A 26,863-nucleotide genomic window follows, 5' to 3' on the forward strand; every position below is an offset into this window, starting at 1 on the left:
TTTTGTCTTTTCTCACATCTGCAAGAAATAACCAATAGTCTATAAAACACACTTTTTTGCCATTAAAGGGATTTTTCAATGTCATGTAGGCCTATAGTTTCTAACGGTATGTGGCTTACACAGAAAATACCCTACAATCATGATGGTTAAACAGAGTAAGCCATCTCTTGGGGTGTGTAGCCACTGTGTGGGTGTAGGTGCTCAAAGAGTCTGGACACATGACAAACAATAAAACATAATTTATTTCCATCAGCTTTGAGTACCAAAAGGCATTACAAGACGACACTGAAGAGGACACAGGATAAGGAGTGGAATGTATGAAACAAACAGCTCTCTATTTGCAATTAATCTGTAATTGGTGTTCGATGTTTTAAGTTTTAAATTAATTATGTATAGCCGTTGATCCTTGAAGAATATAACTTAAATGCCTCATGTGCTTAATTCAACTGTCTTAATAAAATATAATCTTGTTATACTCCATTGTGTGTAATCAATGCAATTGTAAACAAACACTATATAGCTTCAAAACATGAATCAAACTATAATTTTGATCACATGGATAGTCATTCCTTGCATCCACAGCTGTGTCTATGAATTAAAAATGGTTACATTTCTCCAGCACCATCCCTCAGCTGTTTACCAAAAAAGGTGGCACGGAGCCCGCTTTGTTGTTGTTTGAATTACAGATTGCACCTATAAATAGATCTGTCCTACATGGTGGAAAATAAAAAAGTCACATGCTGCTGCTGCATACAAAAGAGAAAGTACAAATGAAAAGGTGTTATTTGCGCAAGACTCAAATTGAACATGTGAAAATGAGGCCATTAAGGCTCTTCGGCTTAAAAAGAACCAGTAGTGATGACTCCCTTCCCATGACGTTACCTTGTATCACAAAAAACAAGTCATGATTGTTCAGTCGAGCAACATCCAGTGTATGGGTCCTAAAAGGCGGCATGTCAGAGGAAGTGAGAGGATAAACTTTACTTTTGTTTTCTGTCATGTTTACATTGACACATTGCTGGGCGTTGCGGGATCATGTTGCACATTCACTCAAGCTCTTTGATAAGGCACTTTAGGCAGCCATGTTACCACAAAGCCTGGCATATTTCATATCAGACAGCACAACATCATATTGTAAACGATGGGTCATAAAAATATCTTCTACTTTATCAGTTAAAAAACGCCAATGCAGGCTTTTCGTTAAAGTTGGATATGTTGGCAATTTTTAACCAAGATGGCATTCTCGGTTTAAGTTCTTAGAAGTCATTGCAATGGTGATGATAGAGGCAGGGTAAGACCTTTTTACTTCATCCTCTCCAACCCTTCTGGGCCATAAGGCATCACAATAAAACCGAGTGGAAGCCAGACCAACATAGTACACATGTTGAGCTGATGGAATAGAAAAGGAATTGGCAGCGCTGCCACTGGTCTAATAACCCAACTGTCCTCACTCTCATTCACTTCCATTGTAGCAGCCCATATTCAAGCCGGTTTCTGAGTGGGCACATTGATTGGTTCTCACATACTTTGCATTTAGGCAAGGCCTCTTGTTCCTTGCTCCTTTCGTTGGAGCGGAAAAGTGATAGGCCAGTTCTTAAGACAAACATACATCATAGTTCTTTCAATTAAAAAAAGATACGATACACCAACCAGTGTAGAACACAGCCCTTTCATTATCGACCCATCGTGCCGACAATATCAAAGAGCCACATCAGGAACAGACTTGGAGCCACTTAATTGCACGGGCACAGGGAAAACGTGTAAATACAGGTTATACCCATTGCCAAGGTAATAAACAGACCATAACTTAGCATCATTTAATGTGAGACAATGTTCTGATTACAAACAAATAAACGAGTAACTTTTTTCCTGCTGAGCAATATACAAAGCCTTGTTTTTTTCTATGTACCAGTGCATTTCAATATTATATGTAGAGAGTGTATGGTAACTGACTCTGATAAAAAAAGTGTAAATTCCATGCAATTATCCTGTGTAATACAATAACTCAGAAAATGACAAACTGACCCAAACTGGGCCAGGCAATATACAGTGCCCTCCTAATGTGACGGTGAAGCATTTTTTCTTCTTTTGGCACTATACTCAAAAAGTTTGGATTTTAAATCAAACAACAGTTAAAAGTACAGCTTCTCAGCTTTTATTTGAGAGTATTTGTGTACATATTGCTTTCACCATTTAGAAAGGACAATACTTTTTATACGTAGTCCCCCTATTTCAGGGCACCAAAAAGAACGGGACAATTGGCTTGACAGGTATTGATTCTAGGCTTTGTGTTTGCCTTTGGAGTCTGCTATTGATGTCTGTCAACACGAGGGTCAAATATGTGTCTATGAAAGTCAAGGAAGCCATTATCAGGCTGAAAAATCTGAAATCTGAAACATAGCCAAAACCTTGGCAAAACTTAGGCAAAATCAACAGTTTGGAACATCATTAAAAAGAAAAAAAACATCCAGTGAGATCAACAATCGCAAACTGGCTGGTAGGCCCAGTAAGAGTTCTATAGTGCATAACCGAAAGAATGCTTCACTGTTCCATTACTTACGCAGCGCACTGTATATTGTGTCATCATAATTAATCGCTTAGTCAGATTTCAGCATTGGAATAATCTTGCCATCATGATGACCATTTGAATTGTTGTCCATATCCCTTCTGATACTGTGACCCTTGCCTTGCGTACATGTCAATGTCATCATGTGACATACTGATTTTTTTCCCCCTCATCTCACCAAAGTGTAGTCCTTTGATTCACAGAAGCACTTACCTGTGTGTGTAGCTAGCTATACTGTATACTTCAGTCTCTATGAACCACCTCTAGTCCTCACAGTGATGCCTCGGGCCCTCTGGGCTGCACCATCGCCCCTTCCCTCCGGAGGGCGACGTCGAAGCGTGGCGTCACTTCGCAGCGCACCATCAGCGTGTCATCACGCACAAACCCTTTCTGCTGCAGCTGCTGCAGGTGTAGGAAGGTGACATAGCCGAAGCCCTTGGGGTTGCGTTGGATAGTGGGCCTCTGGAAGGCCTGCAGGTCCGGCTTGGTCTCCATCACCTCTACGTGGTGCTGGCCCTCCGTGCTCTGGTCCAGCACGGCCAGGCGGATGGTGCCCTGGAAGGGCCACGACAGTTGCCCATCAAACTCACCCTGCATGGTGTGGACAAATAAGGAGATGTAGTTGGAGCAGCGGGGCGCCGAGGGTGTCTGGAGGTGGAGACGCAGGCACAGCTTGTAACCCGGCCGGCCGGTGTAGAAGCCCTGGCTGTGGATCACGACGGGCTGGCCCGTCTCCTGAGTGCGCAGGAGACCCGAGAAGCCCTGCAGGCGCCAGACGTAGATCCCGTGGCACTGCTGGGCCTCCAGCTCCTTTACCATCTCCTCCAGAGAGGCAACCCTCCGGCGCAGTTCCGTCAGCTGGCCCGCCTGGATGATGATGATAATAATACAAAATAGGAAGTGGCTGCTAATACTGGGTCATATTCCAATTACCAGGCTCAAAGTACGGTCGTTACCAAACCCTGCAATGTTTCATACCCAAGCCTGAGATATAATGAATACAGGTTATGGCACACCTCGGAACCTTATGGCGCACCTCGGAACGAGTTCCCTACTTTCTCGAACGTCACGCAGCTTTACCACCAGGACTCACTAACTGAATTCTTCTGCTAGGCACACAGTAGGCTGCTAAATATGGTCGGTTTTGTCTCCTCCACTGTGGACTCACAATGTGCTGTAGCCGTTACAAACGCACTACAACACAGTTGCCTGACATTATTTATAGCCATTACAACGCGTTATTCCCAACAGACATCATGCCATTTCAAATTCTTACAGATAATTCTGAATGGAGCCAAAGCTTGCTTGACCCTCCCCCAGCATAGCAGAAAATATCCTCTGCCAGAGACAAAAGCAAGGTACAAATGAAGTGTTAGCGGACGCATATTGAACTTTGCTGCACCTGCGTATCTTTGTGGATGCTCAGCTCGCGGAGCTGGTGGTCCTGCCGCACCAGTCGACCGTCCAGCTGCTGCGTTGTCTCTCGGATGGTCTGCAGTCCCTCGCCAGACTGGCAGAGGGTGCCACTGCAGCTAGCTCCTGCTCTCGAACACCCTGCTGCCGACGCAGCTGTGCTGCGGTCCTCAGTAGAAGAAGTGCAGCAGGAGGCCCGCAGGTAGTCGGCCATGCAACGCATGTGCATCTGCGTAAACTCCTGCATGTGCTGGGCCAGGTCGTGCCGTTGCATCTGAAACATGCAACACATAAGAGTTAGGAAGTACTTGGGTAATGAAAACCAAGCCTCAGGAACCACACCTTTGGGACTACTCCAGTGGTTTGGGACTACTCTATCAGGAAAAGGCATCTAAATTATATCAAGACCTTGATTAGTTGTATCAGGTGAGTTGGTGCTGGGGTGGAACAAAAACATGCATACATATTGGTTGAGTTGAGACCTCTGAGACAAAGTTAATACATGAACAAGGAGGTGTTCAATATCATGGTTGACCCAAGGTCATTGACCTACCCTCTCCCGACATCCGAAGGTGCTGAAGGGACAGGCGATCGGTGCTTTCGGACAGTCTGTGTCACAGTGAGACTCCAGCTGAAACAGAAAGGAAACAGAAACAGAAAGTCAGAATCCCTGTGATAGAGGAGTTGTTCAAGATGCTGAACAAACTAGCTTGTTGATTTAGCCAATGTCAATTGTACACCTGCATTATCATACTTGCCAGCTATGGGTAGGCAACCCAATTCAGAACAATGGTCAGCAATGCGGTACAGCAGAGCTTTGCTGACCACAACTGTATATTAACCACAGTGTTTGTGTGTGCCGCATGCAGTTGTGAATGGGGTCTTCAATGGGTCACATGCCGGTCATTGCAAACCCCTGCTTTGCTGCACCACAAACTGGTATATAGCACCTAAACCTGGATGGATGTGGCATGCATTTTATATCAGAAAAGCTCATCTTGGGTTTGCTGATCAGCAAAACCAAAATGGCACCCAGCACTCACCTGGTCTCTGATGAGCTCCAAACCACAGTATTGACAGGTCATGTTGGCAAAGGGACATGTCTGCTCATGAAGCTGAGGGGGGGGAAAAAATACAGTTTTTCAAAAAGACTGTTGCTTGCATGAAGGCTTGCATGTTCCACCTCTTAAATTTAATCCTAGTTTTACCCTGACCTTGGCTGTAATTGATTAGACATACAGTTTTTAGTTACATATTTTGCTTCATTAGATACTGAGTAGTCATATTTTGGGCGGTTCTGGAAATATGTCCAAAACACCTTGCAGACACTCCAATCCAACTCATATTATGACGGAATCCCCCTATGAAGACTTTGTCTGCATTACAATTTTGAAAAGTCACTTGACTACGCTGTAATCCAAAAATGCTAAAGTGTATTACAGCATAACAAAATGACTTTTCAGAAAAATGATGCAGACAAAGTCTTCAGAGAGGGATTCTGTCTGAATATGAGTTGTATTGGAATATTTTTAGAATGTATGGGGCCCACAATATGACTACTCAGTATCTCAGGAGGCAACATATGTAACTGACCCAAATGAAAGACAATGTTGTTTAATACCAACTGAGAATGTGGTGGGCACTTTTGTACAAAGAAAAAAAAAAAAAAAAAAAAAGACATATCCAAATGCATCTGTTCCAAATAAACATTTAGAGTAGTACTGGTAGCACCTTGCTCTCCTCGTAAACAAAGCTCTCCGCACAGTCAGGACAAGACACCGGCCTCCGCTGGCACTGGAGGCGTGTGTGCTCCTCCAGCTGGCTCTTCCACACCGCTTCCAGGCACAGTGGGCACGGCACGGTGGCAAACTGGCACTGCATCACATGACGCTGGCATGGAGAAATTACAGAGCTTGAGATTAATTTCTATAACCTCTCTATACTGTGGTTTGTGTGTCATTTACAGTATATCCATACATGGTGCCATCAGCTTTATGCAGTCAAATGTCCTTGCATCGATGCTAACTCATTTGGATTGCACCCATCTCTCCCCACCAATAGATAGAAATTGGCAGATAGCAGAAATATACAATTTAATCTGTCTTTACTGTTTGAAAAATAACACCTGACAAATGCGGATAGACTCTGGCATTGGCGGGTGAATTTGTAAACCTTACCAGCCACTTTGGCGGTTAGCCAACAAAGGCCCATGAATACTATGCTTCAATTTTAAAAATAAACTGGTGCAATCTGCAATTATGGTTACCGTTGACTATAACTGCTGTGCATCTCACTCACGCTTCTCCTGACTTTCAAACAAACCCTGAGTCTATGAGCTTTCTTAGTTTCAACCAAATAATGCATCGAAATAAAACATTCAAGTAAAATTCAACTACACACAACAGCACGAGAGCAACTTACACAGGACCGCGTGACTCAAGAAAACATGCAGGGGGAAAAAAGGGAATAGGTGCAAAACTTAAAGCCTACTACAGGAGGTTCATTCAATGCAAAGAGTCATTTTCCATGTATCAGGACTCATGCTAATGTGTTTTGTGAAAAAATCTGATTGGCTGGTGAATTTTCTCACCCATCAAACACCTTGGCTGGTAGACCAACAAGTTAATTTTATGCCCTGCTGTTTCCCCAATGAGATAAATACAATTGAATGTGTTGTCTGTGGATGTGCTCACATCCAGTTGGCGAAGCTCCATTTTGTCAGTGCAGTCATCGTTGGGACAGCAGACAGTCAGGGACAGAATCTCCCGCTTGGCAAAGTTATCTGGGAAGAGCTGCTTCTCCAGTAATATGGCATTGTCCACTGGACATCTCTGCCCCGCATCACTAGAGTACACATAAGGAGAGATCTTAAGGATGGAGAGATTACAGACGTATAATCCCTTTAGGACTCTTCAGATCATTTCAATTTAGGAACAATGAAGTAGGCTAATCCATAAGCAACTACATACAACAAAGCGGTCCTTGGGCTCTCTACAGTCAGAACTGCATAGCCCCAATGTAGCTAAAGTAAAAGCCTCGGTGACAGGCTTACCGGATGGACTTCTCGATGCAGCTGCGGCAAAACCGGTGGCCACACGGCGTCTGCACGGCTGCCCTCAGGGCCATAAGGCAGATGGGACACTCGTATTTGCTCTCCAGCGGCGGGTCGAACTCCACATCATAGCCCTGTGTGGGGGCACTGCCTTGAAGATCAGTGGGGGTACTGAGGGTGCTGGGATTCTCTGTGGGGCTAAGGACCGAGTCGCGCTCCTTCTCCAAAATGGCGGTAGCACAGTCAGACAGCCCTGATGCTGCATCCTCCAGACTGCTCTTCTCACTCTCGAAGCAGGACATCTATTGCGGCAGGGTGGGAGAGAGAGAGAGATTATATAGACGTTTTTTTTCACCAGCAAAGAAGATAAGATCCAACAACTACAGACCAAAGTAAAGACTAATGGTGACTGATGGTCTACTACACCAATGTATCTTCCAATGACACAATTTCCCTCCCTGTTTCACTTGACCAAGTGTTCCCTGGCTGAGGTCATGTATTCTGAAAGACGTCACAAGTATGCGTCATCGGCGACATATTCGCTAAAGTTAGGGAAATAACCTCACCTAGAGTTAGGACGTTATATGATTGTGGATTAATGCAGTATAATGAATTTGAGAGAACATTTTGGTTCAGGACTGACTGAGCATCTGGGAGGGGCTAATGTGTGTGGCTATCAGTTCCTCAAATCACCTCTAGCTAGCTAGCATTAGCTCAATGAGCAAACAAGATAACCTACAATAATCTAGTCACATTGTCGCTCACATTCAGAAGTTTTCTTTCAGATACCAGAACACAGTCGTCAAAAGAAGGACCATCCCTAACGTCACCTTTTGTCAAGCTAGCTAGCTAGCTAGCTAATGATTTGTGATGCTGTGAGACACGGAACTGTATGAAACCTGACAGATACTTTCCGATATTTCAACAACCAAGCTAAACTTGTAAACAAACAATAGCTAGTAGCAAATAGTAAGGAGCAACATGGTAGGCATGGTACGTTTACTGATGGGGATCTTTCAGTTCTTGTCAATGTTATATGCTTACCTTAGCCTTCAAGGTGATCAACTAACGAAAAAAACCAGCCTTTCAAAGTTTTCTGGATTTGTACCACCTGACTTCCAGCGTTTTCCAAACGTCATCATCACAAGATTCGTCTTCTTCTTTATTTGCAAAAAAACGCCCTCATACGATCGGAAGCTGATATTGCTGCGGGGCGCAGAGAACCGTAATAATAACTAAGACTATATAGGCAGAGAAGGTTGTCCAACTCTGGTCCATGTTATAATGTATGGCTGTTTGGTCCTCCTGGAGAGATTTTGTGCGTGCCCAGCCCCAGCACCAACTTTAGACCCTGTGATTTTAGACCCGATGGGCTGGTTTCTCTAACACATATTAATCCTAAACCTAGTCTCAAATCCATCTTCAATTGAGATTGTCATTGAAAATGTTATTAAATCCAGGTCTAGGTTTAATCTGTGTTTTGCAAACCAGCCCTATCTAGCGGTACACCAGACACAGATTAGGGGTAGTCTCAGACTAAATCACACTTTCAATAGATAATCTGTGCTGTCCCCCCAAAAAAAATGTAAGATGCTTTTTAGTTTAGCAATAAGGCCCTAAATGTATTACATATGGTCTTGACCTGGCTTAATTAAATCGGGTTGGTGATGGCTGGTACAGATCCTTGCCTTTGGATTGATATTAGGCAGTGATGAATTCATATTTTACCCGCAAATCTCCCAGCAGAATTTATGCATTTATGCCATTCACGATCCGGAAAACTGACCAGAAATTAGCGTCCAGGGAATAGGATAAGCACATGATGGCGATAAACAGCACTCATTGACTGAGAAGGGAGATACCAGTATTAATGAAAGGTGGAATGTCATTAAAACATCGTGCAATTATTAAGCAAAGAGTACATGGATTTGGGGAGTAAGATTATCATTTATTTAGGGAACACTGATAGAGAGCGGGGATTAGCTGTCTTCCTCCGGAAAGATCGACTCAGTAGCAGGTGGGATAGCAGCATTATCAATATCATGAATTGATTGACCAAAGTGTGTTCATATTTGGGGAGATCATTCTTGTAACGTGTTTCCAAAAATAAATGCTAATTGAGCTCATTCTAGTTTGAACACTTAAAGAGCAATTTTTGGTTCGTTTTATCTTTATATGTTTCTGTCTTCATCATGCTGTGGTTAGAATCCGTTGCTCACATTGGTGCTTTGACCAGGACCGTTCGTTCGCTCCGCAGCAAGGGCCGTTTCGAGCAGTGTGAGCGACACAGGAAGTGAACGTGTTTTCCCCATTGGTTTATTTTTCTGTCACAACAGTGGATCTGTGTTCCATGAGCTCTAACAACCAACAATTTACAACATTAATACTTCCGGTTTTGTTTTTGCGACTTCAAAATAAGAGTGCGTGTTAAGCGACATCTGGAAAGTGATGGGATCACAATATGTTCTTATTTTTTGCAGAAATAAGGACAAATTACCAAACAGAAAGTATAAACAATTTAGAAAATGTAATTTTCATCATTACAATTTTCATATTGGTGCAATTACATGTCATTTTACACATGCCTAGTATAGTTATATAGATATTTTTAAATAATATGAACTCATCTAGTACCAATATACTCTGCAACACTTCAGAATCAGAATCAGAATCAGAATTCTTTTATTTGGCCAAGTATATTTGCACAGACAGGAAGTTGACTTGGTGAGGTTGGTGCATGGACCTAAAAAACAAATAGCAAATATTGACAAGAAATTTACAAAATAGCAAAGTATTAACAAAAATAACAAATTTACAAAAAGGAGCAGCAGAACAATATATCTTGTAGGCACAAGAGGCTGTGAAATGGTTGTGGGGCATGTACACTATAAATTAGAATAATTTTAAATAATTATAAATTACACTGTCTTGTCCACTTCTAGAATGTGGACACGGTGAGTGTGATTATGAAGTGGTGTCTTACCAAATGTTGCTAGCATTTTACTGACTCACCTGATCTACATTCCATAAGGGTTGCCGAGTAGATTGGCACCAGAGATGAGCTGATATAATCCAAAAATATTTCTGTATAGTCCATTATTCTCAGGCAATACTATTTCATCAGCGTAATTGTGATATTAGAAGTATTACAAACCCTTCTGGGGCAATACTATATCAAATATGATATGGTGATGATTGAATATATATTTGTTAAGATAAATAGCATATTGTTTGTGGTTCCTTGATCCATATTTACTATGTTTAAATGCTAAATGAGTTTAACTTGAGCGCTTTTATTTTCAAGAAATCTTAATTTACAGACATTTACATTCACCAGAAATAGGTGGGCGGAGTTCCACCATTGGAGCTCACGGAACACAGATCAACAGAGGAAAGGAGACAGTAAAAATGGCGGACCTCAGGAAAATCAGCCCTGGGTTTCTGCCCTATGTCTACGTCTCACGAAAAGCGTCTGTTCAAGGGAAGGTTTTCGTCCTTCTTTGTATACTTTTGGCCGAGCCCGGAGGAGCTACTACGCACTGGGTCGTCACTGAAGATGGAAAAATTCAGCAGCAAGTACGACCGCGACCCGTGTTTAAACTAACGTCAGTCGGCTAAGATAGCTAGCGTTTAATTGTAGCATTAGCTTACTAGCACGGTGTACTTTAACCACATACCGGTACATATTTCTAACTAGCAAGCGCTTTAGCTTTTTGTGTTGCTCAACTCAACCTATTCAACCGCCCAAACAGCTAGCTAGCTTGCTAATAATGTCTAGCTGTCTTGCTGACTAGTTAGTGGGGTCAAAGATTGTCAAATATTGCCAATGATTGATGACCAAAACTGCCATAACGTCAGCACAGAATCTCTTGCCTGGCCTTCGTTTTTGCACTGCCAGCTGAAAATATTGATTGGAGGCTGTCCTAAGATAAAAGCATGACTGTAGGAGGACAAGGCTATTTACTGATAAACGCTGTCAATATCTGATATCCTTCCTATAATGATGCTGACGACGTTGGATAGCTACATAGATGCACCTTATGTCAAACACTGGTCCCGTCTCACACGTGTTTTGTATGTTTATAGTGCTTTTCCCTAGCTAGCTTTTGGATCAAGTGTCATAACTGTTTTGAAACCGTACATTTGTATTTACAGGTGGACTCACCTTTGAATCTGAAACACCCACATGACCTTGTCATCTTCATGCGACAGGAGACCCGTGTCAATTACCTTAAGAAACTAGAGGTGAATGTTGCTGAATTCCACATCAACCCCGAGCCCACACCCCACAAGCACTCTTATAGAGCTGAGAGGATTGGATCTACAGATATTTGATAATTGATCCAATCCTCTTGTATCTACAGGAGTGCCTCGAGAATCCGGAAGTTCACAGATTACATACTTGAATGACATGACATGAAATGAAAGTAAAACATTGCGACCGGACTGTTCTGAATGCATCTGCCTCGCCATGTTCAGTCCATTTCTCTTTAATGTTCCATGCTGCAAAATAAAACCACATTGCACAAGATACTGCACAAACATGTTGATTAGTTTGACAGTACCATAGAATAGTAATGCTGCTGTGACATGCTTTCTTACTGTTTTGCATTGACACTACCGTTACTTGGAACTAGCAGATATGCTGTTGACAGAGCATGTCTCCTCCTTATATCCCAAGCACAGCTTATTGTAATGAATGTGATACCATTCCTAATTCTGTTCCATGCATTACAATGAGCCTGTCCTCTGATTTCTACCTCCACCAGCCTCCCCTACTGTCAACCTATTATTGCAAAAAATCCTTAGGGTACATTAACCCACTCAGCATCTCTTGTTCTGTCCCTTACTGTGCAGAAGCAGCTAGTTGCTCAGAAGATTCACATAGAGGAGAATGAGGACAGGGACACAGGTCTGGAACAGAGGCACTACAAGGAGGATGCAGACTGTGTCACGGCGAAAGTGCCCCTGGGAGACCTGGACCTGTACGATGGTACCTATATCTCCTTGGAGAGCAAATACATCAGGTATTTAGCAGAAGCAATGCTCCCCGGGCCAATTTTGGCTGTTGCTCCTGTGACTGGTGGTACAGTCACATATCAAGGGATGCGTTGATAAGTGATGTTGTCATATTTGTGGACATGAAGAGTGGCCACTTAGGCAGCACATAAAATGTGTGGCATTTAGTCCATAATCATCAAAGCCATTTGGTCCATAGATCATTGTAAATATTGAGAGATTTGACTTATTTTCTGGTTGCTTTCCTTATGCTTCTGGTCTCAGATTCATCTTATCATTGGCAAATACTGTTAACACAAATGCACTTCAGAAGACAGAACTTACTGGCAACAATAGGTCTCACATCTTGTCCTGTTTGTTAGTTTTTGGGAAAATACATCAGCAATTTTGAGTGGCCTCATGAAACAAGCAGACCGCTCTTCTCCTCTTCTTTTCCCTCCTCTGTTGATCCCATCCATGTGTAATGGTCTGACCTTTGGTTCTTCTGCAGCCCTGAAGATTACGTGGACTCCAGGTCCCCTCTACCCCTGGATCTGGAGAAGCCAGACTGTGCCAAAGTGTTTGAGCTGCCCTATAGCATCCATGCCTTCCAACATCTTAGGGTAAGTCAAGGGTTACGCAGTCTTTGAGTTAAACAACAGAACAAATCTGTTTAAGTGGTGCAATGCAATGAAGCATAATATGGGTTATATGTGACAATTATAGCCAGTTATTACAATTACAATACAGGGTCTGCGGTTCCTATCAGATATCAGCCCTCTTTTCCTGCTTACATGATACCCTTGATTATACTGTTGTTCAGCCTCTCGTATTATTAGAACCAGACCAAGTCGCTCTGGTAAAGAACTTCCTCCATATGATGAAAGTGCAATGTAAATAGTGTCAAGGTTGGTCTTTGAGACTTAACTTCGTCGGCAAGCTATTGCGCATGGTCATATAAGCCTGGAATAACAACGACTCAAACCTGGCCTTTGCGGGAGTGAACTTATTTACTCAGTATTTGTCATTATTTGATGTTAGGCAATAACACAACTGTGAGGCATCGCTCCGATTCAGAAATGTGTGGTGTGCTAGCAAAGTTAGTCAAAGTGTCTGAAGCTAGCTACATTCTATCTGGCTCGCTAACTGACTGGGCATTTCAAGTTTTTTTTTTTCTCTCTCTCTCTCTCTCTCTCTCGATCTACCCAATCTCTCTCACACACACACATTCCCCTGTTCTTTCCAGGGCGTGCAGGAGAGGGTGAACCTGACTTCCCCTCTGCTCTCTAAAGAGGACCCCATCTTTGGCTCCCTGTCCCACAAGTTGGGCCACAGCATGGACGAGGTGGGCCATCGCATCCACCAGGGACTGCTGAGGGTAAGTCTTTCAGGGTTCTCCCCATAGAATCTGAGAGTCACTGTGCCAACTTGGCTGCGCCACTATGTAAACATTTCAGAGGAAATTAAACTGATATTTCGTAATGATAGCGTATCTTTGATCTTTGATATCATTGCTAAAAGTGAAGGGTAAATTGTTCACCAGGAGTGCGCTGTACTACTTTTTCCACTCCTGAGTTGTACAGTGTCCCTGACGTGTGTGTGTGTGTGTTGTGTGTGTGTGTGTTGTGTGTGTGTGTGTTGTGTGTGTGTGTGTTGTGTGTGTGTTCTGTGTGTGTGTGTTCTGTGTGTGTGTGTTCTGTGTGTGTGTGTTCTGTGTGTGTGTGTTCTGTGTGGTCGGTCTAGAACTCCTCGTCTTGGGTGCTGTATAACCTGGCGTCATTCTACTGGCGCATGAAGAACGAGCCCAGACGGGCAGTGGATTGTGTGGTCCGGGCACTGCACTTCTCACCCAGGTACGCACAAGCGCAGACAACAAACTCATCGCAAACGTATTGCTGATTGATCGAAGCAATAGATGCGAGCTGGACACAGAACTGATATGGTGAACCTCTCCAACCAGCTGGCTTGTGTGCGCTTGGATCATGCGTCTGCTCACTTGTCTGACATGCTCAAGTCAGTGTGTGGTCTCTCTCTCTCTCTCTCTCTCTGTGTATTCAGGCAGCACAAGGACGTAGCCCTGGTGAACATGGCTAACATCCTGCACCGTGCCCACTTCTCTGCCGACGCCGCCATCCTGGCACATGCTGCCCTGGACCTGACCTCTGACCTCCTTACCAGCCACTACACCCTGGGCAACATCTACGCTGTGAGTAGAGCGTATACCTATAGAGCAACATACACACACGTGCTGTGAGTAGAGCAATTCTACATATTACTCTTACCAATAATACACCTTTATGTAGCACAGCACACACTCTATAAACGCACTGATATAGCTGTCCTCTCTCTCTTCTCTCTCTTCTCTTCTCTCTCTTTCTCCCTCTCTCCCTCTATAGATGCTGGGCGAGTATAACCACTCAGTGCTGTGTTATGAGCAGGCTCTGCAGGCTCAGCCGGGCTTCGAACAGGCCCTCAGGAGGAAACACGCCGTGCTCTGTCAGCAGAAACTGGAGCAGCGTCTAGAGGCCCAGCACAGGTAGGGACAGGCCACCACACACACACACACACACACACACACACACACACACACCGCCTCTTCACTGTGCAGGGAATTGCCAGCTTAAGAGGGGCTTCGTCCAGGGTTGCATTCCATAGTTGGAAGAAAAAGGAGAACACTAAACTGAACACAGATGATGGATTGGGGTGACTCTTGACAAAGGCATGCATGCAACTATGTTGATCCTGAAATGTGTAGCAACTTGCCATTCCTTGACATGGATAGAATCATTCATTTCATATCCGTTATGTCTGTATGAGATGTACGTGACAAATAAGATTTGATTTGATTTTGATTTTTTGATGTGGGTTAGGGTCCGTCCTGTACTCAATATGGATATTACCACCATTATGACGCGCCCCATGTGGACTCACTGAATTGCCCTCCACCCATTAATCTTTCCCATTGCCCCTGTTGCCCTTACCCAGGTCTCTGCAGCGCACGCTGAACGAGCTGAAGGAGTACCAGAAGCAGCACGACCATTACCTCCGCCAGCAGGAGGCGCTGGACAAACACAAGCTGCTGCAGGAGGAGCAGATCCTCAGGAACATCATCCATGAGACCCAGATGGCCAAGGAAGCGCAGCTGGGTGAGAGACACGCATCACACCCATGGATATACCTCATGCACATTTGTACACACAGCCAGCCCACATACAGATACACATGCACACACTCATATGCGCCCATGACAAAAGGACAACATTTTGTCATGGGTGCTTAACAGCCCTCATGGAGCTTGAAGTGACCCCATTATAACTAAGAACAATTTTTAATAGACAGGACGGCACCTATACAAAATTAGTTTTGAAATAGTTCAGCTCACACAGCATACATTGGATTTCTGTGTGTGTGTGTACAGGGAACCACCAGATGTGTCATCTGGGCCAGCAGCAGCGCAGCCTCTTCTGTCCCTATGACCTGCCTGTGCGCTATCACCGCGGAGAGCTGTTTGAACACGTCCACTATATCCAGGTCAGTCCACAACAGCCACTCTCAGCAACAATAAGAAAACATTATTGACTTGCATTCAGGGCTGTCACAGTCATTAATTTCTGGTCAATGATTAATTTCAGACAAATAATTACAATTTACGGTCAAACCCAAAACAGTTGTACAACATTTCCTCCAAACTTTTATTTTGAAAGGAAATCTTGTGGTTGAAATTCCAGCCCTCTTAGGTTAGACTAATGATAAAGAAGAAGAAGGAGAAGTCTCCTGTCCTGTCCTGTCAGTGTGTCAGTGGATGATGTTTGTCCCTCTCTAGTTTGGGGAGGAGGTGTCTGTGGCGGGCAGCGTGGCGCTGGTGTCTGAACGTGGCGGTAACGAGACGGCCAGTCCTCGGCTTCACCCCTCCGTGTCTGGAGACCCCGACCCGGCAACGCTCTGGGGCCATGAGGCCTCTCCCACTGAGGTCTGTCTAGCTGTCTGTAACTTTCAGTTGAGCTGATGGTGTGAGTTGACAGGGCAGTCTGAGAATACTGTTGAACATATTGAGTGATGTGTTGGGCTGTAGAGCTGACAGCTGTGTGTGTGTGTGTGTGTGTGTGTGTGTGTGTGTGTAGGACATCCAAAGGATGCTGTGGCCACGTAGGGAGGACTGTGCCCGTGAGTTCCCCACCATTCCCCCGGCTCACCTACTGCCCACCTTCTACCTCCTACCTGAGACACAGGGCATAAGGTGAGTGTGGGTGTGTAGGTTGATGATTATATGTATCAAAACTAACACTTGAACTAAACTGTGTATCCCTGTGTATTACCTTTCATGACGAGAGTTTTCTGGCCCTCTATTCTGGTGTGTTTGCAGCCCAGTTAAGGCTCTCCTCTATGAGGCCACCCCCTCTCCTACGACTGTGGTCCCCCCAGACTGTGGCCCTGCACCTCAGCCTCCTCCTGGGGACCTGCCTGCCTCGCTGGACTGGCCCCTGGAGGGCAAAGAGCTGCCTGACCCCCACGCTACCCAGGTGTGTGTGGGTGGGGTGGTTTGGGGTGTTCAGGCATAGGCAAATCTGTGTGAGCAAGTATGCATGTGTTATAGTAAAAATGTGCAAGCATAGAGGTGGGGGGGGGGGTTCGGTTGCTTTTGTGTGTGTGTGTGCCTGCATATGTATGTATGTGTGTGTGTGAACACCTGCATGCGTGTGCAGGTGCTGCTGTCTCGCAGTGGAGGCTGGAGTTTGGAGCAGACTGGTACAAGTATCGCCAGAGGCATGGAAATGGTGAGTGTAAAGACCACAACGGACCCAGCAGCCTTCTATAGGAGCCTTCTAGCACTTCAGTCAACAGGCAGCGCAGGGTGTGTGGGGGCTTCCTATAGTTTCTGCCTCCCATTTAATCCCCCCCCCCCCCCCCCCCCCCCCCCCCCCACACACACACACACACACATGGATTCTGAGCTGACTGGTTTTAGCATGGGCTCTTTCAGTGTTTTCCCCTGGGATTATTTGTAACCTTGGTGGTAAAAATGGATGAGTTCCTGGGAAAACATTTTTACTTTTGATCTGGGGTTTTTGTTAAAACAGCTCTTAGACTGAAAATGACATGGGGTGGCGAATGCTATCCACAGCAGAATATATAAAATGACACTTGACTGCAAAACAATGCTTTCAAAATATATTGATTCCCCAGTTTCGTGGTAAAGTTTGCAGCCTGCCTTAGAACACCTGATTTTTCCCTCTCCTCCCCTCCTCTTTCCCTCTCCTCTCCTTGATATTCTCTCTTCTCTCCTTCCCTCTTCTCTCCTGATTGTCCCTCTCCTCTCTCTGTCCTTCCCTCTCCTACTTGATTTTCTTTCTCCTCTCCTCTTTCCTTCTCTTCTCCTTGATTGTCCCTCTCCTCCTTGATTTTCTTTCTTCTCTTCTCCTTGATTTTCTCTCTCCTCCCCTATCCTCTCCTCTTATTTCATCTCATCATTCATGCTGCTGTCCTGGATCTGCTCCACTGACCTCCTTATCCCTACTGTTGGATTCTGTCTTCCTGTCTATTAAAGTAAACCATTACACTTGATGAAGAAAATCAATAGAAGATAATTCTCTCAAGTAATTCATTAGGCAACTTGCTGGTAGCTTTAGCTATTGTTTTAGGTCCTGTAGCTACTGTAAGTTACTTAAGCTGCCCAGCCGGATAACTTGCTAGCTACCTGGCAATTTGTCTTTCTCTTCTTTGAGAAATACCTCGACAAACTTATCTCAGAAATTCAGTTTTATTTGACTTGATCTAGATTGTCACCGTAAACTAAATCTGTTGACAACCGAAATCGTTCTCGCTACCTTGGACGTTGTCGTGGTGGAAGTCATGTTGCAGTGATGGAACGCTGCAGCAGGTGAAAGGGGAGTAAAGGGGAAACACTGGCTCTTCACACCAGTCCTTTCCTACCTACATCCATGTCGGGGAGTGCACAAGTACATACTTAAGGGGAAAAGTTTCAAGCTGCTGATCTGAAACAAGCTGAGCTGTACGGGCCTGGGCACCATAGTTGCTCTAGCAGTGCTGGAAAGGACAATGTGAAAAGGAAATATTCAGCACAGCATGGTTGGGGTTGGACCTGTAGTGTGTAAAGCCCCAAGTGTGTCTTCTCCTCTCCCCTTAATTGCTCTCTGTGTGTCTGTGTGTCTGTGTGTCTGTGTGTCTGTGTGTGTGTGTGTGTGCTTCGCTTTCGCTCTTGCTCTCTCAATCTCCTCAGGATAGCGCCCCCCGCTGGCTGCTCCAGAACGAGGCAGCGCTGTACTGGCGGGCCAAAGGCAACGGTACCCGCGCCCTGCAGTGTCTGCGGCACGCCCTGGCATCAGTCTCGCCGCTCCACCGTCACCTGCCTCTCACCAACGCTGCCAACCTGCTGCTGCACCACGGCCTCAGCGCCCAAGCACAAACACTGCTGGAGGAGGCACTGGCGCTCAACGCCTCGGAGGTACACACACAAACACACACAAACGTACACACACACAAACGTACACACACAGCTATAACTTGAAGGTGTGACACTGCTGGAAGATGTACTGGGACTATATGCCTCTGATAGTCATTTATTTATTTTTATATATATATATTTACACAAACACACTCTTCTTTTTCTGTGTTGTAACAGTCCCCATGTCTTCTCTCTCTCTCTCTCACCCCCCCAGCCTCACACCCTCCTCAGCCTGGTGAGCGTATGCCTGGCCCAGGGCAACGTGACCGGTGCCCTGGCCTTGTTCCGCCAGACCCTGGCCCTCTCCGCCAGCTGTGCCCAGTGCCACGCCAGCCTGCCCCTGCTGCGCTGCCTCCAGTTCTATCCCTTCCTCTACAGCCTGCAGCGGCTCCCCTGCCAGCGTGAGTGACTGTCTTACACACACACGCACACGCACACACAACCTAAACTGAAAAGAGCCAGAGAGGTACATTAGGCTGTAATTCCACTCTCTTCTTGATTGATTTGGGGTTGAGACCTCTCATTTGCATTATTACAAGAAATAAGCAGAATGTGTGGAATTGTATATTTTGTCATATTTGAAAACAACTGACAGACTACTGTTTGGAGGTGAATTTTCCCTATTCTAGAACACACCAGTTGCCTCCTCTTTCCCTCTCTGCATCACTCTCCAGCTTGGCACCTTTAGTGTGCCCTCCACCTTTCTGAATGTTTGAGCTAATTTTAGCCTCTCCCTCCCAAGTCCCCCTCTCTTTTCTCCTCCCTCAATCTTTCCCTCATTCATTTGAGTCGCCTGCCTCCATCTCCCTGCTGTTTCCTCATGCTATCCTTCCTTACTCCTCCGCCTGCATCCCTCTTTCTCCTGTCTCTCTCCTCTCTCTCTCTCTCTCTCTCTCTCTCTCTCCTCTCTCTCTCTCTCCTCTCTCTCTCTCTCCTCTCTCTCTCCTCTCTCTCTCTCAAGGGGAAAGGGCTTTGAAGTGGAGAAATCTGCCACTCAATAATTTAAGCTGCTAAAAATAGCTGCACTGCCTTATTTAGAAAGCTCTATGTTTTACACACAGAGCAAAACCCAAGTTCTTACCATGTTGATTCTATACACACACACACACACACACACACACACACACATACACATCATGTGTGCATTGCAAAATGTGTGTGTATGTTGTCATTGTGTATTACCTACTGTTTATTGTTAGGTCTGTGTGCGCATGTAAGTGTGTGGGTTAATGTTTTTGTGTCAACTAACACCAACTAAACAGGGTATGTGTTACTCATTACTCTTTATTGTGTGTGTGTGTGTGTGTGTACAGAGGGTGCAACATGTATTGGTGAGGAGGACCTAGGCGTACAGCTGGAGGAGTGGGAGGCTGGCAGTGGAGAGAAGCAGGACCCCATGGCTGCCCTGTCTCTGCCTGTGTCTGCTGTGGAGGAATCCTTGCTATTTGAGAGTAAGGCACTGATGTCCTCATACTGTTCTGACTGTTGATTGCCACAGAATAGAAGCTTGAACTTATTATTAAGCCTTTATTTATTCAGGGTGTCCACTAGGTCTCTTGTTCAGGGGAGCCCTGCTTGCAGCATGAACAATAAAAAGTACATTTTAAATGACAAACAATGACTGCAACAATTTACACAGCATAATTAATTAAAACACTGCATTCCTCGGATGACAGATCATTTCTCAAGGTCTATAATTGACAGATAATTTGAAGGTCATTCCAAGTACTCGGGGCACAGAAACTAAAGGCAGATTTACCTAGTTCAGATGAAATGCGTGGAACCCACAGACTGATATAAAAGACAACGGTGGGCGCGGAAAACTATCTCTGCAGATAAACCAAGTCTAACGGCTTGAGAACTGAGGCTGCCGCATTTTGGGTATTCTTAATGGAATCTAGGATCCGATGTGATCGATTGTCTGTCAGACAGGGATGAGCAAAGCATTATCAATCATTATTAATCATGAGAGTCAGACATAACGTAATGTTAACTTGTGTTTGTTGGTCATGTGACCACTTGTGTTGAGTTTGTTGGATCATGTCCATAACTGTTAGAAGTAATCATTGGGAATAAATGTATGTCTTATGTTTGACCCGTCATCTATTCTTCAGTGTTTTATTTTCATATTCTATGAATCCTCCTCCTGTTATCAAAAGCAAAGCAGGACTTTTCAGTTTTTCTGTTTTAACTCTCAAACTCTTGATCAGTTTTTCAACATGTGTTTTAAAATACAGATTATCTATCCAAATGTGGAACTTGTTAAATTTAGGCTCCTTTCATGGTACAAATATGTAGATCATTGTAATAAACGGGATCTAGAGACAAACATTCTCAAGGACATTTTGTCCTCATTCAGCACCAGTTTGAGATCAATAAGCGATTTTTGAATAGAATCAAAAACCTTGCTGAAGGTCAAGAATAACCTGCTGAACTGAGAAGGCACATGAGTAGACAACAGTATCACCAGCATACAGATGCAATTTACAATTGTTCAAGGACAAACCAACATTGTGTGTCGATGGTAAACAGCAGTGGACCTACAGTAGAGTCATACTGATGATCTCTCACCCTCTCCTCCCTCGTCTCTCTCTCACCCTCTCACCCTCTCCTCCCTCGTCTCTCTCTCACCCTCTCACCCTCTCCTCCCTCGTCTCTCTCTCACCCTCTCCTCCCTCGTCTCTCTCTCACCCTCTCACCCTCTCCTCCCTCGTCTCTCTCTCACCCTCTCCTCCCTCGTCTCTCTCTCACCCTCTCACCCTCTCCTCCCTCGTCTCTCTCTCACCCTCTCACCCTCTCCTCCCTCGTCTCTCTCTCACCCTCTCCTCCCTCGTCTCTCTCTCACCCTCTCCTCCCTCGTCTCTCTCTCACCCTCTCCTCCCTCGTCTCTCTCTCACCCTCTCACCCTCTCCTCCCTCGTCTCTCTCTCACCCTCTCCTCCCTCGTCTCTCTCTCACCCTCTCCTCCCTCGTCTCTCTCTCACCCTCTCCTCCCTCGTCTCTCTCTCACCCTCTCCTCCCTCGTCTCTCTCTCACCCTCTCACCCTCTCCTCCCTCGTCTCTCTCTCACCCTCTCCTCCCTCGTCTCCCTCTCACCCTCTCCTCCCTCGTCTCTCTCTCACCCTCTCCTCCCTCGTCTCTCTCTCACCCTCTCACCCTCTCCTCCCTCGTCTCTCTCTCACCCTCTCACCCTCTCCTCCCTCGTCTCTCTCTCTCCCTCTCTGTTGGTGAACGTTTCCCTCCTCAGAGGTAGTGCTGGACAGCAACGGCTCTGGCGAGGCAGCGGGTCAGCAGCGGTCCCTTCCAGCTGGTGCCGGGCCAGGTAAAGCAGGAGGAGGAGGAAGAGAGGGGGGGCAGGAGGAGGAGTGGCAGCTGAAGGAGGAGCTGATGGGAGCCTTCGAGGGGGCTCTGGATGTGGGGGGAAAGAGGGGGGATCTCCGGGGGATCCGGGTCCTGAAGAACGACCGTGTGATGGGAGCCCGCAGCGGAGGGCCCTGCTTCGGGAACTGTGAGGACGACGAGGGGGCAGAGTGGGTAGGTACTCGCGTCTCTATGTCCAACATGGAGATCAACAACAGGGAACAGGGAAAGTAACTGCACAAATATCATATAGGTCCTCTGATAGTAATTGATCCAATGTTGGTGAAACAGGGTTTTGTTCTGCTAATGTAATAAAATGAGAATTGAAGTTTCGGGCTTGTGAATGTATTTGCAATTCAGGCCAGAAGATGTTGGCTCAGGCTTGACATGTCAGGCCTGATGGAAGCACAAGGTCTATTGTAGTTATTGATCCTTCCAGGTGAGGGTGGTTTGGTCATTATAATTAGAATAGGACCATGTTCTGACCCCTGACTCCGAACCTCAACCTCACACTCCCCTGTTGAATAGGATCATGTTCTAACCCCTACCCCCTACCTTTGCCTAACACTCCCCTTTTGCCTCCTCCCTAGATTACCTTCCAGGTGAAGCGCGTGAGGAAGCCCAAGGCTGAGAGCCCAGAGGGATGGAGCAGTACTGAGGATGGCCAGCAGGGGGAGATACTGCCTGGACACTCTGTCCTGGAGATCAGTGGTCCCACCATCCCCTCCCCTGGACCCTCAGGTACACACACACACACACACACACCATATAGGTCTGATGTTTATTCATTTTGGGTCTCAATAACGTGTGTGGTTGGTTGTGGTTGTAGGGCGCTGGAGGGATTACACCAGCCTGGGCTGGCCAGGGCCAGAGGAGTGCCAACGGACGCGCAGGGTGGACCTCACCACCGTTGCCAGCACCTGGCTGGCTGTGTCCGCTAAGAACATCGAGTCAGTACCCACCTCCACCCCTCTGTCTATTCAACCAAATGATGAAGTTTTAAACATCCTGAAAGAACTCCAGCTGCTCCCACTGTTGTTCCCACTGCCCAAACAGTCACTCAAAGTACATTCAAATGCATGATAAATGAGGGGTGGTCATTTTTTTATTAGAAGTAGTACCATCAATTTACCATCCCGTAGTACTCTGTTTCAATGATGTTTCAATGGTTTTACACAATGGTCCATTTCTCCAACAGATAAAGCGTCTAATGGCTAAATGACTAACATGATCATATGGTCTCTCTCTGTCTCTCCTCCCAGTATCACAGAGCACATAGACTTTGCCACTCCTCTGCAGGAGCCCGCTGTGGAGCCTCTGTGCAATGCCAACCTGGCTGCCAGCATGCACACCCTGGACCACCTGGGAGGGGTGGCCAACCGTGCTGCTATCCACTACACTGGCGAGAGCCAGCTCCGAGAGGTAGGAGAGAGAGAGTCGTTTCGTTCCCAGACACTTCCACCCAATGTTTGGAAGGTCTGGTGGACCAACGTGTCAAACTTGGCCTTTGGTTATGCAAAGATCCGGAAGAACACCCGACACACAGCCATTGACTATACCTCACATCAATCATCTCCCATAGCACCCCCGCCCCCACCCCCCAGTGCTTGCACACCACATGTTTCAGTTTCTGTGCCACGCCTCGCAGTCTAAAATAAAATAATGACACATGCTACTCAGTAAGTTCATTCCCACGAAGATGAGGTTTGAGTTGTCGAGTTATTCCAGGCTTATTATGCCCTGTGCGCAATAGCCTAAGGACAGGGAGAGGGAGACACTGGGAAATTTCCCTGCACCTCATTGGTTATTCTGCAATGAGGCGCTGCCTGGAAAACTCCCCTTTCTCACCTTCGTCTCACCTGTCTTCAGCGGAGTCTCGTCTCAGTCTGTCTGGCTTGTGTGCAGTGAGTTGAGTTGTGTTCTTGTCTCGTCTCGTCTCACCTGTGTTCTGACTCATGTCTCTCACCTCACTTCAGTGAGTCTTTACTGTGTTGCCTGTGTCATCTGTGTCTTACTCGCGTCTCACCTGGGTCTCATCTTATTTTCCCCACCGTCTAGGTGTTGCAGAACCTGGGCAAAGACAAGTTCTCTCCGCAGTCCTTCGAGCAGGTTGGCACGCGCATCGCTAAGGTCCTGGAGAAGGTAAGAGACTGCTGCTTTTCCATCACACAATGTAAAAGGGGAGACAACAATGCTTAAAGGTGCAATCTGTAAGTTCCCCTTTGCCCTGTAGTCATGCTTTATTCTTCCATCCCCACAGAACCAGACATCGTGGGTGTTGTCCAGCATGGCTGCCCTCTACTGGAGGGTGAAGGGGCAGGGCAAGAGGGCCATAGACTGTCTACGCCAGGCCCTCAACTATGCCCCTCATCATATGAAGGTACAGTACCCCAGCATGTCCCTCCTCATCTACACCTGACATACAACTAGGGATACCCCAACATCTAACTCACTCTCTCTCTCTCTCTCTCTCTCTCTCTCAGGACGTTCCACTGATTAGTCTGGCCAACATCTTCCAGAATGCACGTCTTTGGGAGGACGCCCTGACCGTGGCCCGCATGGCCGTGGAGATTGCCCCGCACTTCGTCGTCAACCATTTCACCCTTGCCAACGTCTATATCGCCATGGTGAGACGTCACCAGAGTATTATAGTCTTGCATGACTAGCCTGGCTTGGGCTGCGATGTGGGACTCTGGTAGTGGGTTGTTCTGTTGGTAGTGGTGTTGGGCTGGGTCATGTCTGGTGTTTCTTTTGATAATGGGGTGTAAGTAAGTGGCAACATTCAATTGGTTGATTATGCTTTGATTTTTAACAGTGTGTATGTGATGTTTGTGTATTCCTTTTGTCAGGAGGAGTTTGAGAAGGCGATGCGCTGGTACGAGTCCACTCTGAAACTGCAGCCTGAATTTGCCCCTGCCAAAGACCGTTTGAGAACCATCCAATGCTACCTACTCACCAAGAAGGAGCGTCGCCTGCCCTAAAATGGCTCACCCCAAGGAGTAGGCCTAGTCCTCGAACACACACACACACACATATAACTTAGTTACGCAGAAGTAACAAAGCGTTTGTCTAAATTGTTTCAATTTAAAGGTCCACACCATATCATTTTATGTCCAATGGGATTTGGGGATTACCTTAGTTTGTGAGCCGTAACTCCTTTCTAAGGACCTAAAATGCCTCAAACTAGCTTAAACATTCACTAAGAGACCCACTGAAGCCCACCACCTGAAAGGTCCATTTCTATCAATGGTATTACACAGAGGAGCAATATGTTCCCTGCCAAAAAGCTTCCCTGCCCCATAATGCCATGTAGACAACATTTATTTTTTATGTGATTTACCTTCTCTACAGTAGGATTGGTTGGACTGGTAACAATGAGGCAATTGCGTAATTCCTCATTCAAATAATTTAAATTGTATTGATATCCATCGTTCCCCCTACCCCTTCTTTTCACAAAGAGATCACTGATCTACTCTAGACTGTACTACTGTACTGTATCTACTGTACTGATATTGTGTAAATTGGAAACCTTGCTTCTTGCTACCCAACTCCATCAGATCAGTGAAGTCTTTAGCGGAAGAAGGAAGGAAGTAGAAATGTGTGTTAAGTTTCGGAGCTCAGTGGCTGTTTTTGTAAGCGAGAACTGTGACCATCTTTTTCTACAGGAAGGTGAAAGCCACACCAAAGGGTTTTGTTCTGAAACACTGTTGAGGAAGATGCTGCACAACACCGATGTGGTCCATAGGTGGCGCCATGTTTTAATTGATCTTAATTTGTAGTTTTAATTTGGACAGTTCTCATCACACAATAATCTTATTTTCATGGGTTTGGAAAATGTTTTGCGATTTAAGATGAAAATGCTGCTTTTCTGTAACTTGATTACTTGAGGCAACAAGTGTTAATGGAACGACCCGTCTCAAAACCTTTAAATAATGGCTGCTTCATGATAGGAATTGGAATCATCTTCCTTTCATTTTTTTTTTTTATCATTCCTATTTATATGGGACCTTCTAAGAATAGATTGAATGTTGGATTTTGCTGAAAGCAAGGTTGATGCATCAAGAAAAAAAATAAACTTTAGTATGCTGTTAACGTTTACTCCTTTATTTATGGAAATGATCTGGCAGAACAAAAAAATAATCTGTTGCCGGCCATCTTTAAAAAGACCATCTTTTAAACTGTTAATGGAGATCTTATTGTTCAGTGTACAGTTATAAGGCAGTGTGTGTGAAATATAATTTCATTGGCTCATCTTTTCAATGTATCCATTGTCTCTGTACAAACTCCAGACCTCTTTGGGAAATAAAAGCGAGGTGTTTCGTCGCCTTGAGACTTAAGTTGAATGGCAGTGGTGTTTTCTGTGGTCTTGCTTTATTTAATGCACTTTAACACTTTCCCATTTCAGTATTACAGCAATGTGAAATCAGTCAAACAATCGGTGACATGAAGAGGTTGGTTCCCTGTGCATGATATTACATTGCTATGTTGTCATATTCCAATTCCAGTATCTCTGGTATGTCAGTGGCCTACACACGCTATACTGAAGGAGCTGTCTCTGACTGGATAGGCATGATGGTGAGATCTAAATGAAGTGCTTGCCGGACACTGCTAGTACTTAACATCAGATAGGACTGGACAGCTGTAAGCAATAAGGAAGCCTACTGCCCAGAATAAGGATCAAGACCTCTGAGCTCCACAAGTCATCAAGTGTAGCATAGCACACATAATAATTAACCAAGTTTGCAGATTAAGAAGTAGCCCCCGCTGCTAGGTTTTCACTTACCAAATGTAGCCTATACAGTTTCCGTTCAATTAATGACTTGCATTGACTTAAGCGTCCTAACATTGTTAAATTCATTTGAACTAAGGCCTACGTCTAGAGTAGTCTACATCATTGTGAACTGAAATTATCGGAGAATTGGAAATTATTTAAACTATGACCGATCTGTCTGCAAGCGCCGAAAAAAGCTCAAACAGTGCGGAACATGTCACTTGCAGGGCGGCTGGCATGG

General features: G+C 45.4%; 2 protein-coding genes across 2 annotated transcripts; one reads left to right on the top strand and one right to left on the bottom strand.

Annotated features, from left to right (window-relative positions):
• Nucleotides 1-224: 224 nt before the first annotated feature.
• Nucleotides 225-8,139, bottom strand: traf6 (TNF receptor-associated factor 6). Its single transcript, XM_083666011.1, has 8 exons — nucleotides 8,076-8,139; nucleotides 7,032-7,333; nucleotides 6,673-6,823; nucleotides 5,711-5,869; nucleotides 5,023-5,094; nucleotides 4,533-4,610; nucleotides 3,969-4,253; nucleotides 225-3,433 (listed from the first exon to the last, which is right to left on the bottom strand). The coding sequence occupies exons 2-8, from the start codon at nucleotides 7,331-7,333 to the stop codon at nucleotides 2,837-2,839; spliced, it is 1,644 nt and encodes a 547-aa protein (XP_083522137.1). The 5' UTR covers nucleotides 8,076-8,139; the 3' UTR covers nucleotides 225-2,836.
• A 2,300-nt stretch (nucleotides 8,140-10,439) lies between these two features.
• On the top strand, nucleotides 10,440-26,194 carry ttc17 (tetratricopeptide repeat domain 17; the record flags this gene model as incomplete). Its single annotated transcript, XM_083666008.1, has 25 exons — nucleotides 10,440-10,607; nucleotides 11,187-11,276; nucleotides 11,889-12,058; nucleotides 12,541-12,652; nucleotides 13,276-13,407; nucleotides 13,773-13,882; nucleotides 14,088-14,235; nucleotides 14,426-14,565; nucleotides 15,015-15,175; nucleotides 15,448-15,560; nucleotides 15,853-15,999; nucleotides 16,151-16,266; nucleotides 16,393-16,549; nucleotides 16,733-16,804; nucleotides 18,268-18,492; nucleotides 18,707-18,893; nucleotides 19,806-19,943; nucleotides 21,739-22,025; nucleotides 22,442-22,592; nucleotides 22,681-22,801; nucleotides 23,114-23,273; nucleotides 23,910-23,993; nucleotides 24,112-24,231; nucleotides 24,335-24,478; nucleotides 24,701-26,194. 25 exons carry the CDS (start codon nucleotides 10,440-10,442, stop codon nucleotides 24,830-24,832), a joined length of 3,585 nt encoding a protein of 1,194 aa, XP_083522134.1. The 3' UTR covers nucleotides 24,833-26,194.
• Between the last annotated feature and the right edge of the window lie 669 nt (nucleotides 26,195-26,863).

Source organism: Argentina silus (assembly GCF_951799395.1).
Source record: "Argentina silus genome assembly, chromosome: 3".
Classification (NCBI taxonomy): domain Eukaryota; kingdom Metazoa; phylum Chordata; class Actinopteri; order Argentiniformes; family Argentinidae; genus Argentina; species Argentina silus.